The sequence below is a fragment of the Penicillium mononematosum genome (genome assembly GCF_028829835.1).
Source record: "Penicillium mononematosum strain IBT 11891 chromosome Unknown utg000003l:1.0-8172316.0:1.0-8177699.0, whole genome shotgun sequence".
Lineage (NCBI taxonomy): Eukaryota > Fungi > Ascomycota > Eurotiomycetes > Eurotiales > Aspergillaceae > Penicillium > Penicillium mononematosum.
Window position 1 is genome coordinate 776,544 of NW_026643273.1, and position 20,496 is coordinate 797,039.

Consider the following 20,496-nt stretch of genomic DNA (forward strand, 5'->3'; position numbering starts at 1 on the left):
TTTTCCTCCTTTGAGTCGTGTTGGGGAGAGACTCTAGCGAGTGAAATAGAAGACAGACTTGAGGCACATGACTGAAAGCATGAAGAAAATAACGGCAAAGTCCAGCTAGCCAGCTACTTACGGGGGTACAAGCAGAGGCGAACTATTCTATCGAGCAACTAACCCAAGTCGAAACAAGGGACACCAGACCTGCTGTATGGATTCATAACTGCATGTAGATACATGTGCAGAGTTAAACAAGAGAAATTGGTAAAACATATCTTCCTGATCACGAATGTCCTCACGTTATCTGATTCAACAGTGGCAAGCCACCAAAAGAAGCGCAAAAGCGCCTTAATCGGGAAAGCCCAGCGCAGGTCAATTACCAGGTATCGCTCTGGGCCGAGGGACCAGAGCTGCCACGGCCACCACGACCACCGTAGCCACCGCGCCCAGGACCACGTCCGCCACGACCACGTCCACGGCCCCCTCGCCCACCGCGACCACCACGGTTGCCCTGGAAGTGCTGACGAGGTCCTTCAGGGCGCGGGCCGGCTTCCATGCGAGCCTGACGTTCTTCCTCACTCAAGTCAAACTTGTTTTCAATGCCGACCAGATTGCAGAAGGCAGAGGTCTGAGGGTTGGTGTACTCCTTTGGTTGGTCCCGTGTGTCAATCGAAACCCAAGGATCATACACGGGTGCGGTCGTGACGAAGTCAGTGGGGATGTTCAACAACCCAGCTTCCACAACGTTCTTGACTACCCATTTCTCTTCTTCAGCAATCCGCTGCTGGTAGTATTCATGTCCCTTATGAGCAGGGACACTTCCTTTCGGGTCTCCGCCAAACTCGAGCTCATCAGCAAATGCACGAGTGATTGCCAGCCACTCCTGGTCGTACTTCAGTCGAAGGGGTGACTCCACCGCGGCAGCATCCTGCTTGGAGATTGGCTCAATCTCCAGCAGCTCAACAAAGTCATCATGGTTGTGAGGTTTGTCCAAGGTCAGGAACTGGGTGATTTCGTTCTTGATATCATCGGGGGGTGGAAGGCGCTCGAAATCCATACGATTTGGGGTAGCCTTGGGTTGAGAAGACTGTGCAAGGCTGCTCGGGAGTTCGGCCTCCACTTCCCCAACTCGATCATCGGCACCATCGGTCCACCAGGGATCAGTAGAGCGATCATGAGCCCAATTAAGAGAGATGTCGGCCTTCGGAAGAGCCTTCTCAGCCGGAGGAGACTTGACGCTTGCCGCGCTGCTAGGGCTGGTAGAAATACTGATCTTGTCAATATTGTCGGCAGCATCATTTTTGGCCTTCACATTCTTAGTCGTCTTGACCTCTTTTGCCGTCTCAATCAATGACGAATATCCCTCCTCGGTGGCCACCTCCTCGGAAGACGCATTTAAAATGCTGTTTTCCTGACTGACTTTGTCGGTGCTTCCGACCTTCTCACCATCGACTGCCGCGGATTCAATTCTTTCTCCATCGGCGCCACGTACGAACTTCTGAACAGGACCGCCGCCAATCTTGGCAGTTTCTTCGAACGTAATGTTCCGCGGAGGTTGCGGGATTCTCGCTCTGATCATACGCATGAATTCATCCTGGTCGCGTTTCTCTTTCTCAGCCCGCCGGGCGTGGACTCCGAAGTCATTCCATGCCTTGATACGACCCTGTTCATTTCCAGTGGCAGTACCAAGTAATTGGTGGCCAGCAAGGGCGCTGGTGTCGATGTTGCTTCGGGGAAGTGGAGCGGCATGATTTGTGTTGACAGCGACACGAGGACCGTTGGGACTCGATTCCTTGGACTTCGCAGGTGGGATATGGGGCACCTTTGCAGTGAATCGGACATGAAGATGGGCCGAAAGCCAATAGGCAGGGCGCAGATGATTGAGGGCTTCACGTGCAGCGACACTTCCGAGCTTTCCTGAATCGGAATCGGCTTTGAAGCCTGACTTTTTGCGAAACAGGGTTCCGTAATCTCCAAGTTTTTCAACCCCCTTCGGCCAATCATGGGACAGGCCGATGTCGATCTGGGTGCGCACTTGCAGCAACTTGCGGACATCCAGTTCCCGGATATGGTAGATGGAAGAAACATCATCTCTGTTGTAGGGCAAGCGTTCGTAGTGGGGCTTCCGGTAGTCGTAGCCCTTCCAGATGCCCGACATGCCCGAGATTCGGAGAGGTCCAAAGCGAACGATGTTCGCGGCACCCATGAAGTAGATGTTGGGGGCCACCCAGCCGCCATAGTAGAGCTCAGACAGATGATTACTCGCCTCATGATTGCCCCCAATGAACAGTGTCAAATAGGGAGCAGCACGATTGCCACTGTAGTACTCGTGAAAATCGCCGATTTGCTTGAACTTGTCGGGACAGAGAGACAAGTCGCATCATTGGCATTACGCAGAGCCTGGTTTGGTCAGAGTCAGCATTGAGCTTGTGTGTGATGGGACATGACAATGAGCCCACCTGGAAATCTCCACCGATGATAACAAGATCAACAGAGTCCCAGCCTTTCTCGGCGGCTTTGCGATCCACAGTCTCATAGATGTCATTCAGACTGCCATGGCCCTATATAAGATGATTAGCAACCAGCTGTAGAGTGGGTATGTCAAATGAAGTGTATCCATTCATGCAATGTTACTTACGCAGCCCTCCACGGCAATGCGTACTGGCGCCATTGTGGACGAATCCGACTGAGCTGTTGGATTTTGATAGCAAGGAAAAGACAAAAGACAAGACTCTGAATGAGACTGTCAGGAAAGAAATATGAAAGAAAACCTCTGCTACAAAGCCGAGCAGGAAATGAAAAAGGTAGGAAACAAGAGAAGAGTAGGAGGTGGAAAGTAGCAGAGAGATGTAGATGGGAAGAAGCCGCGGGTGGAGCTGGGCTTTAAGCTCCCGCGCGGCAAATCTCTGAATAGCAAACGAGCGATTGTCTTTTCTTTGTCTTTTTCTTTGTCCTCTTTGTTCTTTGTTTGTCCCCCATTTTCTTTGTTGTTGAATTGTTGAATTGGTTGTTTTGATTTCTATTGAGAAATCTATTTCTCCCAATTAGACAATATCGCGCAATGTCTCACATTGATTCCTTTCTCACTCAGGCTGCCTCGGCTGTCCCGTTCGGTTCATCGACATCGGCTCATCTGTTAGCAGTGCACACTCGGCTTCTCCACGAGGAGTCTAAGTCATTGAATGTCCCTCAGAAGAGAGATCACTGTGGAGCGTGTGGTAGTATTAGAAAGCCCCAGTGGAGTAAAGTTACTGAGGTCAAGCCGACAAAAAAGCAAATCCTTAACCTCTGGATCGGCATCTACGGGTGCCACAGTGTACAAGTGTTTACGCTGCTGCCAGCGGACAGTACTACCTCGAAGGAATTCAAAGAAACCTATCTCGAAACCTTCGTCTAGAGCAGCTACGGTTACGTCTACTCGAGGGTCAACTACAGTAGGGGTTGAAGTGGAAGGTGCGAGCCAGCCCTCAACAGATCCCAAGGCAGGTGACAATCAGAGCAGCAAAAAGAGAGCTAAGGCAAGGAAGCAAGGTGGTCTTCAAGCTCTTCTAGCCGCTAAACAACGTGCCCAACCCTCACTTGATCTGCTCGACTTTTTGCAGTAGAGGTCGCGCACGTGAGTTTGTTGCTAAATCGGGACTAGCGCGGGGCAGCTAGCTTGTCTGCGACTCCAGGTGACGGTGACCCCAACACCATATCTCCAGCGCGTGTGTCCGCAGAGTCGACTGCGATTTCACTTTCCTTTTACGAAACAGCCTCTCCCGTGATTCTATCATCGACACGATGTCGTCTTACTCAGACGACGACGAACATGACCCCCAGGTGGATGAGCTCCGCGAGACCGCCTTGGTCACGCTCGAGGCGTTGATCAGCTCCTGCAACAAACAGATGCAACCGTACCTAACGAACACCACTCGATCAGCTCTCCGATTTTTGAAATATGATCCAAACGTCGCCGAAGTGGAGGACGATGAGGAGATGGGAGGCACACAAGACGATGGGAGTGAGGATGATGCCACGGAGGAGCCTGACCTGGAAGACGACGAATTCGGGGACTTTGAAGAAGAAGGTGGCTACAGTGATATCGACGACATGAGCTGGAAGGTACGCCGATGTGCTGCCAAGCTTCTCTACACCGTCATCTCTACCTACGGACTTGGTCGCGCTTCGGACGCCTCAGCCCTGTTTCAGCAGATTGCCCCAGCTCTGATCTCCCAAATTAGCAGGGAAAGAGAAGAGAGTGTGAAACTTGAGGTGGTGTCCACATTGACGGCGCTTGTTCGTAAAACCGGCGAGGGCTCCATGATCGTCACATCCAATGACTTCTTGGAGGCCGTGGGTGGCTCGAAGAATTCTCGCAAGCGCAGACGCCAAGATAGTGATGCGTCAATGATTGACTTCGAGCCGAGTGCTGGAACCTCGTCAGCAATGGATTCTCCTGCTGTGCCATCGTCTCCCAAGTCTGGTTCCCAGGCTGATCTGGCTCGCTCCGTGCCTTTAATCGTACAGAACCTTGTGAAAGTTTGGAAGCAGGCTTCGATCCCTCTCAAACAAGCCGCAATTATTCTCCTCAAAAGCCTTTCGTTGGTTCGTTATGGTGGTCTCGCAGACCATCTCCAACAAATTGAAGACCTCATTGCGGATGCTCTGAAGACCTCATCTCTCTCAGGGAGCACAGCGGCCCATACCGGGGCCGCTGTCAGCGCAGGCACCCTCCAAATTGAAACCCTGGGTCTCATTGCAGTGATCGCCGAGACCCATTTGTCTGACGCGCTATTGCCATTCCTGATTGCCCTGGTGCCTGGAGTGGTCGCGGCCGTCAACGACCGCAACTACAAAGTCAGCAGTGAGGCTTTAGGTGCCGTGGAGCAAATTGTGAAAGCAATTACACCGCCACGCGTATCTGCTAATCCTTCCGATGTCGCTCTGCAGCTGCAGAAGCTCTATGATGTTGTCCACTCTCGAATCACTGACACAAGTGCCGATCTCGAAGTCCGCCAACGGGCAATTCATGTGTTTGGTGTGATTCTCGCACGCACGTCAGGAGAGCTGGGCTTAGAGTTCCTTTCATCCGAGAGGAGATCTAATGGTCTGGCTGTTTTGGTCGACCGGGTGAAGAACGAGACAACTCGTTTGTCCGCGGTTCGTGCGATTGATGATGTCGTCGTTCTCGCCAGTCGCAAGCAGGATGTTTCTAGTGATTGGGTCAACAATGTCGCCCTTGAGCTAGGGTCGAACTTGCGCAAGTCCGATCGTGCCTTGAGAGGCGCGTGTCTGGAAACTCTCCGCAGTCTTTCCATGAATTCCAACATAAGATCTCACCTCAACCCTGAGACGATCACAGCACTTGAGAATGCTGCTTTGCCTCTTCTCGCAGCAGCTGACTTCCACACCCTTACGCCTACGCTGATCATTATTGCCAAACTTGTCCCTGGCAACGGAAAACTAATGGTGAACAGCGGTTTGATCTCTTCTATCTGCTCAATCGTGACCAAACCACTAGTCGGAACTGTTCTCAAAGCATTGCTGCTGCTGGTCAAAGTTATTGGCGACGAAGGTGCAGGTGCTAGTTTGATGCAGAATCTTCTCCGTGACGTGGGAATTACAGGGGACTCATCAGTGGTCGGAAGAGCCGTTGGCACCCTCCTGGTCCACGGTGGACCGAATCTCGGAGTCACAATGGAAGATTTCTCAACTGAACTCAAGACTGCACGGGATGATAGTCGAAAGTGCCTTGCCCTTGCTATCCTAGGCGAAATCGGCCTGCGAATGGGACCCGAGTGCTCGCTGACCCCGAGTCTATTCATTCCCCATTTCGAATCCCAGTCAGATCATGTACGCTTGGCTGCCGCCACTGCTCTCGGAAACGCAGCCGCAGGTAGCGTCAAAGCCTATCTCCCAATCATCTTGAATGGTTTGGAAAAATCAAATCCTCAAAGCTATCTGCTTCTCCATTCGGTACGAGAATTACTTCAGCACCCGGAGGTCGTACGTCCGGATCTTGCACCATCTGCTCACAAATTGTGGCACGCACTCCTTGTCGTCTCTGAAGAGGAAGACAACCGGGCTGTCGGGGCAGAATGTGTCGGCCGCTTGGCACTCCTTGACCCCGTTGCTTACATTCCCCACTTCCAAGTAAGTCGTGATCATTCTTCTACGTTTTCAATACTAACCTCATGTCTATAGGAGTACCTGGCCAATGCCGACCCAGCTGTTCGTGGCGTGGTGATTTCGGCATTCCGCTACACGCTTGCTGATTCGACTGATGCTTACAACGATGTGCTGCGACCGTTGATGGTGCCCCTTTTAACCAACATGCTCAGCGACAGTGATCTGGGCAACCACCGGCTTGCATTGACCACCCTTAACTCCGCAATCCATAATAAGATGGATCTTCTGCTCCCTCACCTGGACGAGCTGCTGCCGGCTGTTCTTGGTGACACCAAAATCAAGCCAGAGCTCATTCGTGAGGTGCAAATGGGTCCATTCAAACACAAAGTGGATGATGGACTCGATTTACGGAAGGTCAGTATCTCCTATTGTCTGCTACAGATCCCCACTGACATCATTGCTTACAGAGTGCCTACGAAACCCTTTATGCCTCGCTCGACACTTCGTTCTCCCGCACTCATATGGCCGAACTCTTTGACCGTATCGTCGCCGGTATTGATGACGAACAGGACATCCGTGCCATCAGCAACCTCATGACGTCCAAACTGATTAAGATCGCACCGGAGGATACTGAGCGGCGGCTCAACGCTTTGTCAGAGCATTACACCTCTGTCCTTTCCTTCAAGCCAAAGGAGAATGCCGTCAAGCAAGAATTGGAGAAAGCCCATGAGGCGTCCCTTGGCATTCTGAAGATTACTAGAGAACTGAGCAAAGCGTTCCCCGGTGCGGAGGCATCAGGCGATCTCCACAAGTGGAAGACGTACATGGAGTGGGTTCGGCGGACCTTTTCACCGCAGTTGGCGAATTTGGAACTGGAATCCTGAGCTTGATACGTGGAGCTCGAATCAGTTTCAATGATTCTATGCCGATGAAAATTGCAGTTGCAGGCCATTTATCGCAATTATGCTAGCTTATGACATAGCTCAATGAAATACATGATAATATCGCTATGCTTTCAATATTCCTGGCTATGTAAATATCTCCAGGGAGCACGTCTTGACTCCTAGGGCAGGTCACTTGGGAGCATGATGGTAATGTGGTTAAGCTGCCTCAATTCCTCTAACCGGAGATTTATTCCAGTCAGTTCAGCGCCTTGCTCTAGCGTACATACACCCAATCGACAACTCAATTACTTGCTAAGACCAACATTTCTTTCACTCCTCGCTCTTAACCGGGGTCATCTCCGGCGTAATCTCTCCGGGAAAAGGCTTGCGCGCCCACACACGTCGTCTAAACAAGCATCAACATATCAACACCCCCAACCACGCCGTAGGGTTTAAAACAAACTCACGCTCTCTGATAAATATGATATTTCGGATTCTTAATCTCCGAACGAACCTTAGCCAAATAAACGGTAACCTCATCCTTCGACCAGGGATGCGGCAAACCGAACTGCGTAAGTAACCTCATGCACCATCCCTCCATACCCGAAAGCCAATGCTGGAAATTAACAACGCCGGCCTCTTTATATTTCTGATCACGAGCCCACGGCCCAATCGGCCAGTTGTATGCCTTCTCCTGGAGATCCACAAACCCAGCCTTTCGCATCATGTCATGCATGGTATCGATAGTATCAGGCAGAGTCCGGCGCGCGCACCGCACGCGTTCATGGTCGGACCCCAGGTTCGCAGGATGCTATCTGCTGGCAGACTGTCGTCGTCGCATTCGATGGTTGTACTGCCTTCGAGTTGTTCGATCCAGCCTCCTGGTCGGAGGTTTCTACGAGAGAGGCAATGTTAGTGCACAACGTTGGAGACAAGGGCTGGGATAAGTGGGTTATTTACTTAAAAGAGGTTGCGTAGACGTGATCCCATCCCGCAGAATCGAATGAACCAGTCATAATCCGCATGTGGATTAGGTCGAGGGGGCCTCTCCAGGTCCATTCTTCTAGGACGTTGTCGACTTCGAGGATGCAGTTGGGTGGCATCCATGTAATGGGAGGTGGGAAGAGGTCGACTCCTCGGACAGTCGCTGGATGGTGTTAGTTAACCATATCGTAGATCTCTGGGGATCGGCACTCACCAGATGGGAACATATCGGCAACATCGCTGTACAAGTGTTATACCGGTATAAGTTTTGTTTGTCCAGGGAAGAGGAGAGGTTCTCTTCTGACGTACACAGCCCAGTTACCCTTACCCGTCCCAATGTCGAGGATATGTTTAGGGTTCTTCCCGACAGGCGCTCTAAATAGCGGGTTCTCTCGCTCTGAATCTAAAACTAGAGCGAGCAAATGCCTGAGAGTGTTAAGAGTGATAATAAAGTGAAAGATTGGTCGTACGTACCCAGCTTCGTAGGACTCAAATGCCAGGTCATCGGACGGTACGCTGGTGACCATCGAGGATCAGTATGCATTTCTTTAGTGGTAGATAGTATGACATGCATACAGATATTGTTTGTCGCTCAGAGTTTGATACCTGCAGATAGTAGGTAAGCAATGGGCCGAGCCCTGGCGCTTCCGAGTGCGCCAAATATACGATGAAACCATACCGTCTGCCATTTTCCATCATTCCACGATAGATTGAAGAACCGATAGACGTAGTTTCTCTAATATCGTGTCAGAGATCGATGACGTGAGATAATGGGAGAAATGTGAGCATTTACGACTGCCAATCATTGCCATAGCCGGCTGACACATAGACATCCGCATCCTATAACTTGTTAGAATGGGGAGGAGACCGACTGATGGGTAAACATACTACAGCAATATGTTTTGATTTCGACATGGTTCGATATTTGGCCCCTCGAAATAAATAGGGAAGAGGGTAAAGGGGAGGCAAGGGGCTGTTGAAATGCCCATTGGTACTAATGTGCAACGGTTTTCGGCCGTTTGTCCCGCAATCCTGTCGCGGTTTCAATAGTTGGGATTGGGTGGTGGGAGAGAAGTGCGGCATCATGCTCCACCAGTGAAGCCTGAATGGGTTTGGTGCAGTGTTAGCCACGTTGTCCGGAGGTTCCCGTCGACGATCATTGGATTAACATTGACAGGGGTGTGGACCAAGGCTGCATGTGTGCCGAGATTCCTCGCCTTGTTCTATCTTATTCCGTGTGTCGAGGGAGAGTATTTTGTACACAGTACGAAATTCAACGCGAATAGAAATGAGTACTCTGATGATAGTGTAACTATTCTATATGGTCGACGGGCAGTGCGCATCTCGTCTCATATATTTCCCAAGTTAACAGAGTAGAGCGACCGCAGGTTTTCTGTTTCAAGAGAGAGTTTAAGAATTACAAAGGGAAGCGTTCATCATGCGAGTTTGGCGATTAGACCTCGAGGGATGTGCAATGCATGTGTACTCCGTATGTTGTACTCCGTGCTCCGCGGACTTTATTTATCAGGCCATATACTAGCCCAAATAGGTTAGTTTACTAGTCAGGTATCGCACTATATTCCATATCAAATAGCACTTTTCAAGGCTAAAATATATTGATTGTAGAATGGTAGGGATCTCTAAAGTTGGAACTACAGTAGAATCAGAGAGGAACAATATATAAATTAGGGGTTCCCATGTCAAACATTGGATTCGACGGTGGCCTGCATTTCCAGCCCAGTCTAGAATAGCCTCTAAGCTAATTGATACTCGGCTACCGACATGTTATACATGTTACATGATATTATAGGACCTGGCTTGTCCTTATGTATTCAATGTTTGGGGTTGGGTTCTTCTACCGAAGAATAATTAGGAAGATATTACGTTGTGGTGTATATTTCCATACACAACATTGAAAATTATTTTGCTATTACGAGACTAAGATACCTAAATGATGTCAGAACAGAATAGAACGGAATCTAGCCCCTCTGGGCCAAAAATAGTACTTAAGACCCTTTCGTGGTTGCCTGGTATTTTTCAAATGGCGCTTGTATTAGAAAATGGACGCTAAGAGAATTTAGCTCCAGATCTCGTTTCTGCAGTGGCTTTTTTGCTTTCCTGACAGGGGTTCACTTGGATTTCGACAAAAGAAGACATGGGGGCATTTATAACCCGGTTTGGGTCTAAAGCTATCTCTCCATCCTTTTGGTTCGATCATTGTTGGCCAAACTCGCGCAAGTTTTGGTTCTCTCTGTTGTTCATCGCTGTGATCTGCGCTAAGATTCTTCACATCTACTCCCATCTAAACTCATTACCTCTCGGACAATTGGTCATCTGGGGCCCGACATTCTTTTTACAAGATGTAGTGTGTATCTTACTCACTCACGGCCTGTGTGCTGATCACCAGCGCCGCTGGGCACGTGTCATAGCGGCCTCGTTGGTCGTTCCAGCGAGGTATGAGCATGGATTTGGAACCACGTGAGAGACATCACTAAGTGAAATGCTTGTGTAGTTTGACAATCTCCGGTCTGGCAGCCGCCAATATCTCTTTCTACGTCGCAACCGGAGCCGAGATCCACTGGAAACAAGCGCACAACTTCCACGGCGACACGGCTGCTGTCAAAACGCTGCTCACCGGCTTAACGGGTTTAATCATCGTCGAGATCGTCTTTCTTGCTGCGTCCTGGTTTTCAACCCCGCATATATATAGCTGGACCAAAGGAATTGTGTCAATCTTTGGGGGTATTCTGCCGTCCGCCTGTCGCAGGAAACGAACTTCTCCGATCTTGAAGAGCTATGAGCGAGTCGCACCCGAGGACTGGGATGAGGATCGAACTGGGTTGGAATTGGGCTCACAGAGAATGGAAGCGGCTCAAACAAATGTAGCAAAGGAATCTTGGCGGTCTTGTTGGCTGCGAGCCTTTGTTTTCACATTCACTGGCCTTGTGGTTATTTTGTGTTGCATTCGCCCTTCAAATGCTGCCTATAGCTTTTTATCTGAGACTGTCATCGTCACGCCGTTCGCCAAGGACCAGTCTCGCACTTCATCACCATTTGATCTACTTGGATTGACAGGTGATTACAGTTGGCTGGGCAATCATACAGCCCTCGTGGCGCCGCCCAAATTTGACTGGCTGCCACGCGATAAACTGGCTGGGTTCAGTGACTGGTATGAAAATGCCAATCACACTGCGCGCGTGCATTACAATCCAGCACATGATCCACTTCATATCTCCAATCTTGAAAATGAAGTCCTCGAGTCTCTCCGCGAGCCGCTTCAGAGCGGCAGTGTCAATATCAAGCACGTGTTACTTCTCAAGCTAGAAAGCACTCGTGCTGATGTTTTCCCACTTCGGAAGGAATCCTATTTTGGGGACGTAATTCGCGAAACGTTCAAGAATGGCCACCTCCCTGCTGAGGTTGAAGAAAGACTGGCCGATCTAACACCCACCGCAGAGAGACTTACAGCCACTTCTTCTGGGTTCAATGGGAACGCTAATGTAGCTAACCCCTATGGGGGATTCCATGCTACCAACGCTTACACGGGCGGTACCTTTACCCTGAAGAGTATCGTGGCGACTGTGTGCGGTATCGCTCCCTTGGTCGTAGACTTCAATCGCGAATACCTGCACCACATCTACCAACCGTGCATGCCGCATATTCTGGAGGCACTCAACTCTCAGGCCAGGACCAAGACGGAGGACTATACCTCTTGGCCATGGCGATCCACATGGATGCAGTCCATCACTGATGAATACGACAACCAAAACCTTCTCACGCCTGCTTTGGGCTTTAAACACCAAGTAACCGACATCAACATTGCCGAGGATCGTGCGAAGCAGGGTGGCCCTCTACCACAGAAGTTCAATTTCTGGGGTTACCCGGAAACAGAGCTTGCGGACTATTACCGCAATGCAATCAACACAGCAGAGAAGCGGAAGGAGCGACTGTTCATTTCGCACCTGACTGGCATTACCCATCAACCTTGGGATACCCCAAATCACAAGTACGAGGAAATGATCAGTCACGGCTGGGTAGGAAGGACCAATAAAGTAAATCACTACCTGAATACACTTGCGGTCGCAGACAAATGGCTCGCCGAGTTGTTGGACATCCTAGAGGAAACGGGTGTTGCGAACGAGACCCTGGTCGTGATGGTGGGCGATCAGTAAGTGCCAGACCCCAACATTCTCCTTCTCCTATCAATACAATCTAACACAGACAGTGGCGTTTCACTCCCTGAGAACAGCGGCGTCACCCCATATCTGAACCCCCACAGCTCCAGCTTCCACGTCCCTCTAGTCTTTGCCCATCCCCAACTGCCACCCATCGAGATAAACTCTCGAGTCGCCTCCATACAAATCCTCCCGACAATCCTTGATATTCTCTCAGAATCCGGATCCCTCGACAAACAATCCGAATCAGCGATCAAAGATCTTCTCCCTATGTACGAAGGCCAATCAATGATCCGACCCACATTCGCAGAAAAAGATGGAAAGCAAGACTGGCAGTTCTCAGTCATGAACACCGGAGGAACATGGCTTGCACTGCGATCCGCCGCAAAGCCTTACCGTCTCATCATCCCCGTCATCCCTGACCTCGAGTGGCGGTTCTCGAATGTAGAGACCGACCCCCAAGAACTTGAAGCACTGCAGGACTTCGATCTTGAGAATTTGATGAATATGGTCTTGGCTGAATACGGAGAAGATGCTGTGCAGTGGGTGAAGGACGCGGCTCACGTGGCGAAGTGGTGGGTTAAGGAAAATTGGCGGCGCTATGAATATGTGCCTTGATCGTTTCAGCCTTGACTCTGTGATTCTATATAATAAGGGATTGTGTCTGGGCTGTGAGCGTGCGCTCACTTGAAATGTCTACTGAGAAAGAGGTCATTGCTTGTCTAGGCGCCTCGGACACGGTACTCAGAGTGACCCGCTTGGCCCAATATAATGACCCGGTATCAGGGAAGGCGAGAAGAGCAAACCTGCTCTTAGGTGGTTTTATGCCATTTGAGCCCAGGACAGCGACATTACATTCCCTTAGAGGTTCCTCTTGATGATCATTCTCCAATATTGTTGCTAATAAGTACATATTTACCGAGCCCGATATCGTCCTACCTCGTTCACAGATAGTTTGCATTTACAAGCGAGCATGTACCATAATTTTACATCAAATTCCAATTCGCGACCATTTATTAGCACAAACATCCTTCAATGTCCTTTTAATACATAGTGGAGATAGTATACATAGTGGAGCGCTTCTCACCGTAGACAAACTACGAACAGCATAGTTAACATGGATCGAACAGGTCATCTTCTAAGACCGCCCCTCCAAGAAGTCCTTAGTAATATGTCCACCGAAATTGAGGAACGGATGGGCCGTCAGCTCACGAGCAGTTTTCCTCTCTGATGGAACCCACGTAAGCATATCCCTAGCAAATGACAAGAAAAGTTCCCTTTCCGAGTCATCAAGAGAAGGGATCGTATCCTCCAGTTTTCGACTTGGTATGAGTTCCTCGTGAAGGAATTTCCCTACCGCCAACAATCAGCCAAAATACCACACATGACGGAATTTAGAATCAAACTCACCTTCTTTATCGAAGAACGGACCACCAAAGACCTCCCGAGCATTTTTGCACGGCTTTCCCGCCCCAATGCTGATTGGAGAAGGATAGTCCAACTGTGACATATACTCTGCTCGCCCAATTACCTCCTTAGGTGGTGGACCAAGCAGAGCGATCATTTCTGCCAGATGGGATTTCGGATCATATCGACCGTTAGCATCTTGCACCTGAGTAAAGAGCTCTGTGCCTTCGATAATGTTCCAAACCTTGAAAAACAAAAGGTTAGTCTTGGCAGCATGGATAGGCACATGATATTCGGCTTACAAGGACACCAAAGTTCCATATATCTGCGCTGAAATCCCACCCATATCCAAGGACAACTTCTGGCGCTCGGTAGTAGTCTGGCTGTATAGGATACGTAACGACGGGTTGATGTTGTGACTTCGTTTCTGGGTCGACTTCGTCGAACTTCCATGCCGAGCCGAAATCGGTTATCTTTAGGGAGGACGTTTGCGATATCCTCAACGTCCATTGGCCCGAAACCGTTGTAGCTTTGGTAGGTGGTGCGGTTTGTTACTGGATCGGTCTTGTAATGCATGGGGAACTTGGTGACTTGTTCTTGTATGAACCTTGGGATAGCTTTCTCGTTCTCGAAGGTCATTAGGATATTTGCGAGCTTCAGATCTATAGCAACTTTTCTGGTTAGCAAATCCTTTTCTTTTTACAGCCTTACTACAAGTCAATGACTATTACTTGCCAGTATGAACGAGTCTGCACTCAGCGTGCAAATACTGCAACCCGAGAAGAAGCAATCCGATATACGCCTTCGCAACGGGAAGAGGCATTCTTCCGTTCTCGAATCGTTGATGAAACACTGTCATTGGCTCCCGCATTGCCTCATATACAAGGCCAATGTTCGTTCTATCTGGGCTTTCGAGCCCAAAGCTTTCCATAAACGTTCGTACAGACCCATAACCCTGATGTGAAGGATTCTTTTGTGCAACGGTCTCCTCGATACTGAGAAGATCATTCCCAGATTTACCATAACAGCTATTCAAAATCTTCACAGCAACTGTTCGCTCGGGCTGACATTGATACCTAGTGACTCAGCAGCTACAATTAGAATCGAACAAAATTGACGCAGAAACAAAACATACCTTGTGAGATCTCGCGCTAGCCATACGGTCGAACTCGTTCCCCAGCCGATCTTCGCTAGCAACTGGTAGCTATCGCCGAGTGTCTCGCCCGGTCTTGCGGGGTAGAAGTCTTGGAGGCCGTTGTTCAGGTATCTCTCCTCATCGACGACCTCGTGGCTGGGTATGGCGAAGGTAGGATCTGTAGGAGGGAGGTGGAGCGGTTTCGTGCAGAGGGAAGAAAATGTGCGTTTTGCCACGCGACTTGTAAGTCGTAAGTTAATCATGGGAGCATGTGGATTCCGTTCGATGTCGAACGTTGACTTTGAAGAGTTAACTGTGTGAAGCTTGGATGGGGATAGCTTCATCGTCCTACCTGTCCTTTTAAAGAGTATGACCACAATAGTGTCTGTTGGTGACTTTTGCGTGTCTTCTTCTGTCTCTTCTTTTGTATCTTCTTTTGTATCTTCTTTTGTATCTTCTTTTGTATCTTCTTTTGTATCTTCTTTTGTATCTTCTTTGGTGTCTTTACCAAGGTAGCTTCGATGTGGATATATTTGCCTTTTCGGGACGGTCCGATGCCCCACTCTGTGGATCGGAAGGAGCTTCCAATGGACGGGATACCTTTCCCAACTTGTTTATGAGTGAAGATCTAGACTTCTTTCTTGGAACGTGGGACGAAAAGGGGGGGTAGGTTTGAATCTGGAAATAGGAGGGTGCAGGTGCATTATCTGCATTACTAAGCTTTGTTTTGGTCGACCACAAAAACCAACTGTCTAATCTATCCCTAGTTTGTCTTCAACAGCCAGAATATGCTCTTCGCTCTCAGCGTCTTGAGATCATATTTGCCCTCTATTTGGAACAAACTATGGTCACATTCTGTCGATTCTGATGTACACAGAGGTGGTTCCATCATTCCAGTTGTCATCGTGTTCGCAGCGCCGACATCGGGGGTTGAATGGGGATGATCAGAGAAACCAATTCCATAATTGAGGTACGACGTAGTTGTTGCAGAACCTTTGAAGGAAACATAGGATTTCATGTTATTATTGCCTCGAAGAGATCACCAATTTTCCCATTTCCAATGACACAAAAGGGTACTCAGGCCCCGCCCACCTAGTATATAACCCGAGCACTGACAAGCTACAACATACAGCGTGTTTTTGCAGTGAATATTGTATTAAACCCCACGATTCTTCATAGCGCAAACATCATGTGTTTTAACCCCGCTGACACACAATGCACCTTTTTTTGTGCAGACCATCACCCCCAACCACCTTAAACCATCTCGGTACGAGCTCTTCCGAGCATCCCTCTCGAGCTGATCGAGCTGAGTTTGTCACAAATCAAACGCACTTTCTATCCAAAAATGGTTTGCTGCAGTTCATCTGAAAGTAGGATGAACCTTGTTCTCCACAAAAGGCGAAAAAAGAATTGAATTGGAATAGACGAACTATAAGGAAGAATCATATCGTACTTGTGAGCCACCTCAGCTATGACATAAATAGCTGTACATCCACCTACTTGACAAAGAAAGATCTGTCGTCTTCCCCGCAATTCAAACTCTTACAGTACCCACTTGAAGACGGAAACCCCTCTCGCAGATCCATCTCTGACACATCTGCACCAGTTGCCTTGTATGTATATGGCTGCACTTTGTACGTAAACCCATGGTTTGGCATCTCCACAGGGACATAGGCTTCGCCTAGGTGATGGTACCTACAACAACTCTCGTATGTTGTAGGTCCTCACGTGCTTTCAACGACCTCATACTATTCGCCGCGATTGTTATGCTCCAGGGCCGTTGCATTGCTGAAATACCAAACTGGTAATCCTGAATCAGAAAATTGACGTCTGTCTTCCACAAGTACTGAGTATGCAAACCAATATCATGCTCATGACGTAGTTAATCCCTAGCATGAAGTTGGAGTCAATGCCGATCTGCATCTGGCGTACCCCACTGGGTTCGTCCCGTCCCATTACGGAGGGCGAAGTGATCGACTGAGCTGATCGACACTCATCACGAACTATAATACTCTGCAGAGCCCGTGGGGCTGGCTACTGTAGACCAATAAAGTCTCTCGTACTTGAATCTGATGGTGTCTGTGTCCTGCAGATTACGAGAAAGAAAGAAAGAGGTGATCAACAGTATGAATGAATATGATGCTGGTGATGATCTATATCTGCTGCCATGGGCCCTATCTAAATAGCTTCGTAGGACAAAGGAAATGAAGGCATAACGCCTAGGAAGATCTAGCAAGAAGTAAAGGTCTGCCATAAACTGCATGAATCCACAGATGGTATGAATGCGTCCGAATCTTCAGGACCCTGCTTACTCAAGTGAGGGCAACTGATGTGCTCCACGAGTATGCAGCAGATCGTCTTCTCCTTCAAACTTAGATACTGACCTAGAGGAAGGAGATGCAGTACCGGGGCTTGAGTCATCTTCAAAAGAGGGATGGCACAGGGAGAGAAAGATATAAAGAGCCCATGAAGACCAGTCCATTGCTCTCATCATCACAAACCCTCAATCACTCTCAATTTCAATATACCAAAACCGACTATGAAAGGCTCTTCTCTCGGCATTCTCGCCATCCTCCTTCAGGCGTATGCTGCATACGGCAGGAAAGTCGAGCCAGACGAAGTCGGCGCACCGGGAAAAGAGCCCTATGTCGAGGGACATAGTGTCCGGTGGGGAACCGGCCGTTATCGCGGGAGCTATCACTGCGAAGAAAACGAGACCCCCTTTATCACTCCAGACAAAAAGCACGCCACTTGTTGTCTGGAGGGAGAAAGCCTCAAAGGGTCTGCGGACACTGAATGGCACTGCTGCGCGGAGGGCCATGACGTGACCGGCTCTGCGGATGTTGGATATGAGTGCTGTGTGAAAGGCTCCGTCTATGACGGCGAGATGTGCAAGAGAGCAGAGAAGTGTCCCAATGGCCAAGAGATGGTCGACGGAAAGTGCCAGTGCCCTAAGGGCCAGACCATGGCCGACGACGGCACCTGCAAGCCCGTCAAAGCTGCCAAGTGTGACTCTGGTTTGAAGACAGGTACATCATCCAATACACCTTTTACGCTGGACTAAAGCAGCTAATCTCATGCAGGCAAATGCTACTTCCTCACTGGAAGGTCGGAGAATTATTTGACTTTCAACGGCGGCCAGTACTCTGAAACCAAGCTGAGCAAGTATATCCGGCCTGCAAAATTCCAACTTTGCAAGGATGAAAAGTGCACGCCAGGCCTGCCGGTCAATCCAAGCGACGAAGTCAAAATCAAGGACCTTCATGGCAGTCTGCCTTACGCAACCGATGCCAACCAATGGGTGGACAATAAACAGAATGGTGCCCACATCGGCAAGACTCCTGACTATGAAAAGGCTGGGAACTTCTCGTTCACCAAGTGGCCCTGTGGCAAATATTGCCTTACAGGGTTCAACCAGGGTCTTTCACAAGCTTGTCCAGACGTCAGCCCGGGTATCTCCTTCGACAACAAGGCAACCGACTCGTGCATTGAATTCGAACTCCTTGAGGTTCCATGTGATATCCGCGCCGACAAGAACAATTGCATCTGGAAGAACAGCAAGAACCAATGCTGTGGCAAGATCGACTGTTCTGCCGAGGAAGAAACCGAGGAAGGTACGAAGCCCTATTGCCCGACGCAAGATGGCACGACTCGTGTCTTCAATGGGATTGAATTTGACGTTATTTGTGGAAAGGCATATAGCACAAACACGGACATGATCACGGTTCGAAAGGATGTGACCGATCCAGAGACATGCTATAAAGAGTGTGCTGCGAATCCGAAGTGTCAAGGTGCCAATTGGAGATTCAGCAAGAACTACTGCTCTCACCATCCTTATTACGAAGATCAACCGAAGACTCAAAATGCTGGAGAGGACTGGGTGACCTTCCGTCCCACGGAGAAGCGCTAGTTTACCCTGCGCTGTCTGATGAATATTATTACAGATTCTCTTTTTTTGTCACTGTTTTCCTTAGTTCCAAAGAGTCCCTCGGTCCGTGCCAACTACCTAGTTCTGTCATTGCCCTTTGCCTGTTGAAGTGATTCTGTTTGGAAAGACCTACACACCTGTCCACTCTTTGGCCAACATTCAATTATTTGTTATGATGGAAAAAAAAAACAAAGAACAAAAAAAAAACTTGTGCAGTTACATAGCTTACCAGATTGATCAACCATATACGAGTTATTGAGCCTCTACCATAATACATTAGAGAAAATGCATGGAATGTATTTCAATCGTGTCAACCGGGGTATAAGACTCAGCTACCAAATGGAAGGCAAATCTCCATTTGAAAGCCGGGAGAGCCTTTCGTTGGTAAGCTGGAAACATTCTGGCAGCCCCGTTTCATCCCAGGTCTTGCCAAGCACAAGTTGGGCGACAGCCGGAGCGCACGTAAATATCCGGGCCATGCCTGTCTCGAGTTAGCATGTCGTTCTAGGATATAATCTCGCAAAAGAAAAACTCACCATGGCCATTAAACCCGGCACAGATATACTGTCCAGGAAGGGAATCAATGGCCCCGACGAACGGGACAGAGTCCGTAGTCATGGCAATTATTCCAGTCCAGGCATGATCCAAACCCTCACCATGCATAGCAGCCTGAGATGAATAAGCAGGAAATATCTCACCAAACGTCTGCAGAGCATCCTGGACAATCTCTTCATTATACCGGGAATCGTCAGTGCTGAATCGACCAGCATTTGTCTCGGTGCTCATGTTTGGGTTTGATCGCGATACACCTAACACCAATGTACCATCTCCCTTACGCTGGATCAGGGAGTAGAAGTGGAGGAGGCTAAAGCGGAGCGAGAAAGTGTTCTGCAGAGCCTGCTGCCCTGAGAAAGCTGGAACAGGTACAAGAGAGTGAGCCTGTGCACGGTTTGGCCGAATATAAGCCTCCAACTGCGGCAGTAACAAGGCAGCATGGGCATTCGTGCAATGTATAATCTTCTCCGCTTTGATTACCCCCCGGGGCGTGTGCACCTTCCAGGTTTCTGAGGTCGCGCCACTTCGTTCAATTTCAGTGGCAGGACAAAACGTGAAGAGCCTCGCACCCTTGGAAATCACTGCTTGAAGAAGAAACTGTGCAAGCTTTGCCGGGTGGCTTGATCCTGCCGGCCACTCATATGCTGCTACAGCTCCCGGGACTCTCGTCTTCTGCTTGGCCTGGTCTCCTTCATAGAATATGATGTGCGAAGTGTCGCCGCCTGCTTTCTTAAACGCTTCCAGGCTCTCTGCCTCGTAAGCCGCAAATTCCGGGGTCATGCAAACATCAAATGTTGTTGTCAAGTTGAAATCGCATTCGACATTATGTTCCTTGACAAATGCGTCGACTCTTTCTAGGACCAGTCGCTCATCCTGGATGATCTTCAATGCTTGTTGCTCTCCATGCACTTTGGCATATGCACTGAAACCCCTGAAAGCATCTATTTTACGAATCAGAAATGCTCGCCATATTCCCATGGAAGTCTGACAGACCTGGTCGCACATGTCCGGCATTTCGCGAGCTTGCGCCACTTGCTGCCTCTCGTGCCTCGAGAATCACGATATCCTCGGCTTTGGCGCCTCCTTCGACCAGCTTGAAGGCCGTTAAACCGCCAGAAATACCGGATCCCACAATGACATATTTTGAGTTGGATGGAACGGTTGTATCGATATTTGCATGCAAATTGGGGTATGCCCGAGTTGTTCGTTGCCAGTAACTCAAGCAAGGGGTGGGATTTGGCAGGCTTCTGCTTGTCTCAATATTTGAAGTTGACATTTCAGAGGATATACAATTAGTCAAGGTTACCACAAATATTCAAGAAATATATATAT

The 20,496-nt window shown here is 49.2% G+C and overlaps 7 protein-coding genes across 7 annotated transcripts; 3 read left to right on the plus strand and 4 right to left on the minus strand.

Annotated features, from left to right (window-relative positions):
• Nucleotides 1-361: 361 nt before the first annotated feature.
• N7519_005203 (RNA lariat debranching enzyme) lies at nt 362-2,656 on the minus strand (the record flags this gene model as incomplete). The annotated part of the gene is made up of 3 exons (XM_057291979.1): nt 362-2,338; nt 2,445-2,546; nt 2,624-2,656. The coding sequence occupies 3 exons, from the start codon at nt 2,654-2,656 to the stop codon at nt 362-364; spliced, it is 2,112 nt and encodes a 703-aa protein (XP_057146790.1).
• A 1,112-nt stretch (nt 2,657-3,768) lies between these two features.
• canA (putative cullin binding protein CanA) lies at nt 3,769-6,980 on the plus strand (the record flags this gene model as incomplete). The annotated part of the gene is made up of 3 exons (XM_057291980.1): nt 3,769-6,120; nt 6,172-6,510; nt 6,564-6,980. 3 exons carry the CDS (start codon nt 3,769-3,771, stop codon nt 6,978-6,980), a joined length of 3,108 nt encoding a protein of 1,035 aa, XP_057146791.1.
• A 330-nt stretch (nt 6,981-7,310) lies between these two features.
• Nucleotides 7,311-8,879, minus strand: N7519_005205 (class I SAM-dependent methyltransferase; the record flags this gene model as incomplete). The annotated part of the gene is made up of 11 exons (XM_057291981.1): nt 7,311-7,386; nt 7,448-7,695; nt 7,752-7,875; nt 7,941-8,127; nt 8,179-8,204; nt 8,274-8,390; nt 8,439-8,480; nt 8,541-8,570; nt 8,644-8,700; nt 8,758-8,804; nt 8,853-8,879. The coding sequence occupies 11 exons, from the start codon at nt 8,877-8,879 to the stop codon at nt 7,311-7,313; spliced, it is 981 nt and encodes a 326-aa protein (XP_057146792.1).
• Nucleotides 8,880-10,119: 1,240 nt separating this feature from the next.
• N7519_005206 (uncharacterized protein) lies at nt 10,120-12,757 on the plus strand (the record flags this gene model as incomplete). Its single annotated transcript, XM_057291982.1, has 3 exons — nt 10,120-10,418; nt 10,477-12,132; nt 12,190-12,757. The coding sequence occupies 3 exons, from the start codon at nt 10,120-10,122 to the stop codon at nt 12,755-12,757; spliced, it is 2,523 nt and encodes an 840-aa protein (XP_057146793.1).
• A 520-nt stretch (nt 12,758-13,277) lies between these two features.
• Nucleotides 13,278-15,025, minus strand: N7519_005207 (uncharacterized protein; the record flags this gene model as incomplete). Its single annotated transcript, XM_057291983.1, has 6 exons — nt 13,278-13,492; nt 13,550-13,790; nt 13,849-13,929; nt 13,994-14,200; nt 14,490-14,622; nt 14,682-15,025. The coding sequence occupies 6 exons, from the start codon at nt 15,023-15,025 to the stop codon at nt 13,278-13,280; spliced, it is 1,221 nt and encodes a 406-aa protein (XP_057146794.1).
• Nucleotides 15,026-17,220: 2,195 nt separating this feature from the next.
• N7519_005208 (cysteine-rich secreted protein) lies at nt 17,221-18,591 on the plus strand (the record flags this gene model as incomplete). The annotated part of the gene is made up of 2 exons (XM_057291984.1): nt 17,221-17,710; nt 17,765-18,591. 2 exons carry the CDS (start codon nt 17,221-17,223, stop codon nt 18,589-18,591), a joined length of 1,317 nt encoding a protein of 438 aa, XP_057146795.1.
• A 350-nt stretch (nt 18,592-18,941) lies between these two features.
• On the minus strand, nt 18,942-20,440 carry N7519_005209 (NAD(P)/FAD-dependent oxidoreductase; the record flags this gene model as incomplete). Its single annotated transcript, XM_057291985.1, has 3 exons — nt 18,942-19,090; nt 19,146-20,105; nt 20,158-20,440. 3 exons carry the CDS (start codon nt 20,438-20,440, stop codon nt 18,942-18,944), a joined length of 1,392 nt encoding a protein of 463 aa, XP_057146796.1.
• Between the last annotated feature and the right edge of the window lie 56 nt (nt 20,441-20,496).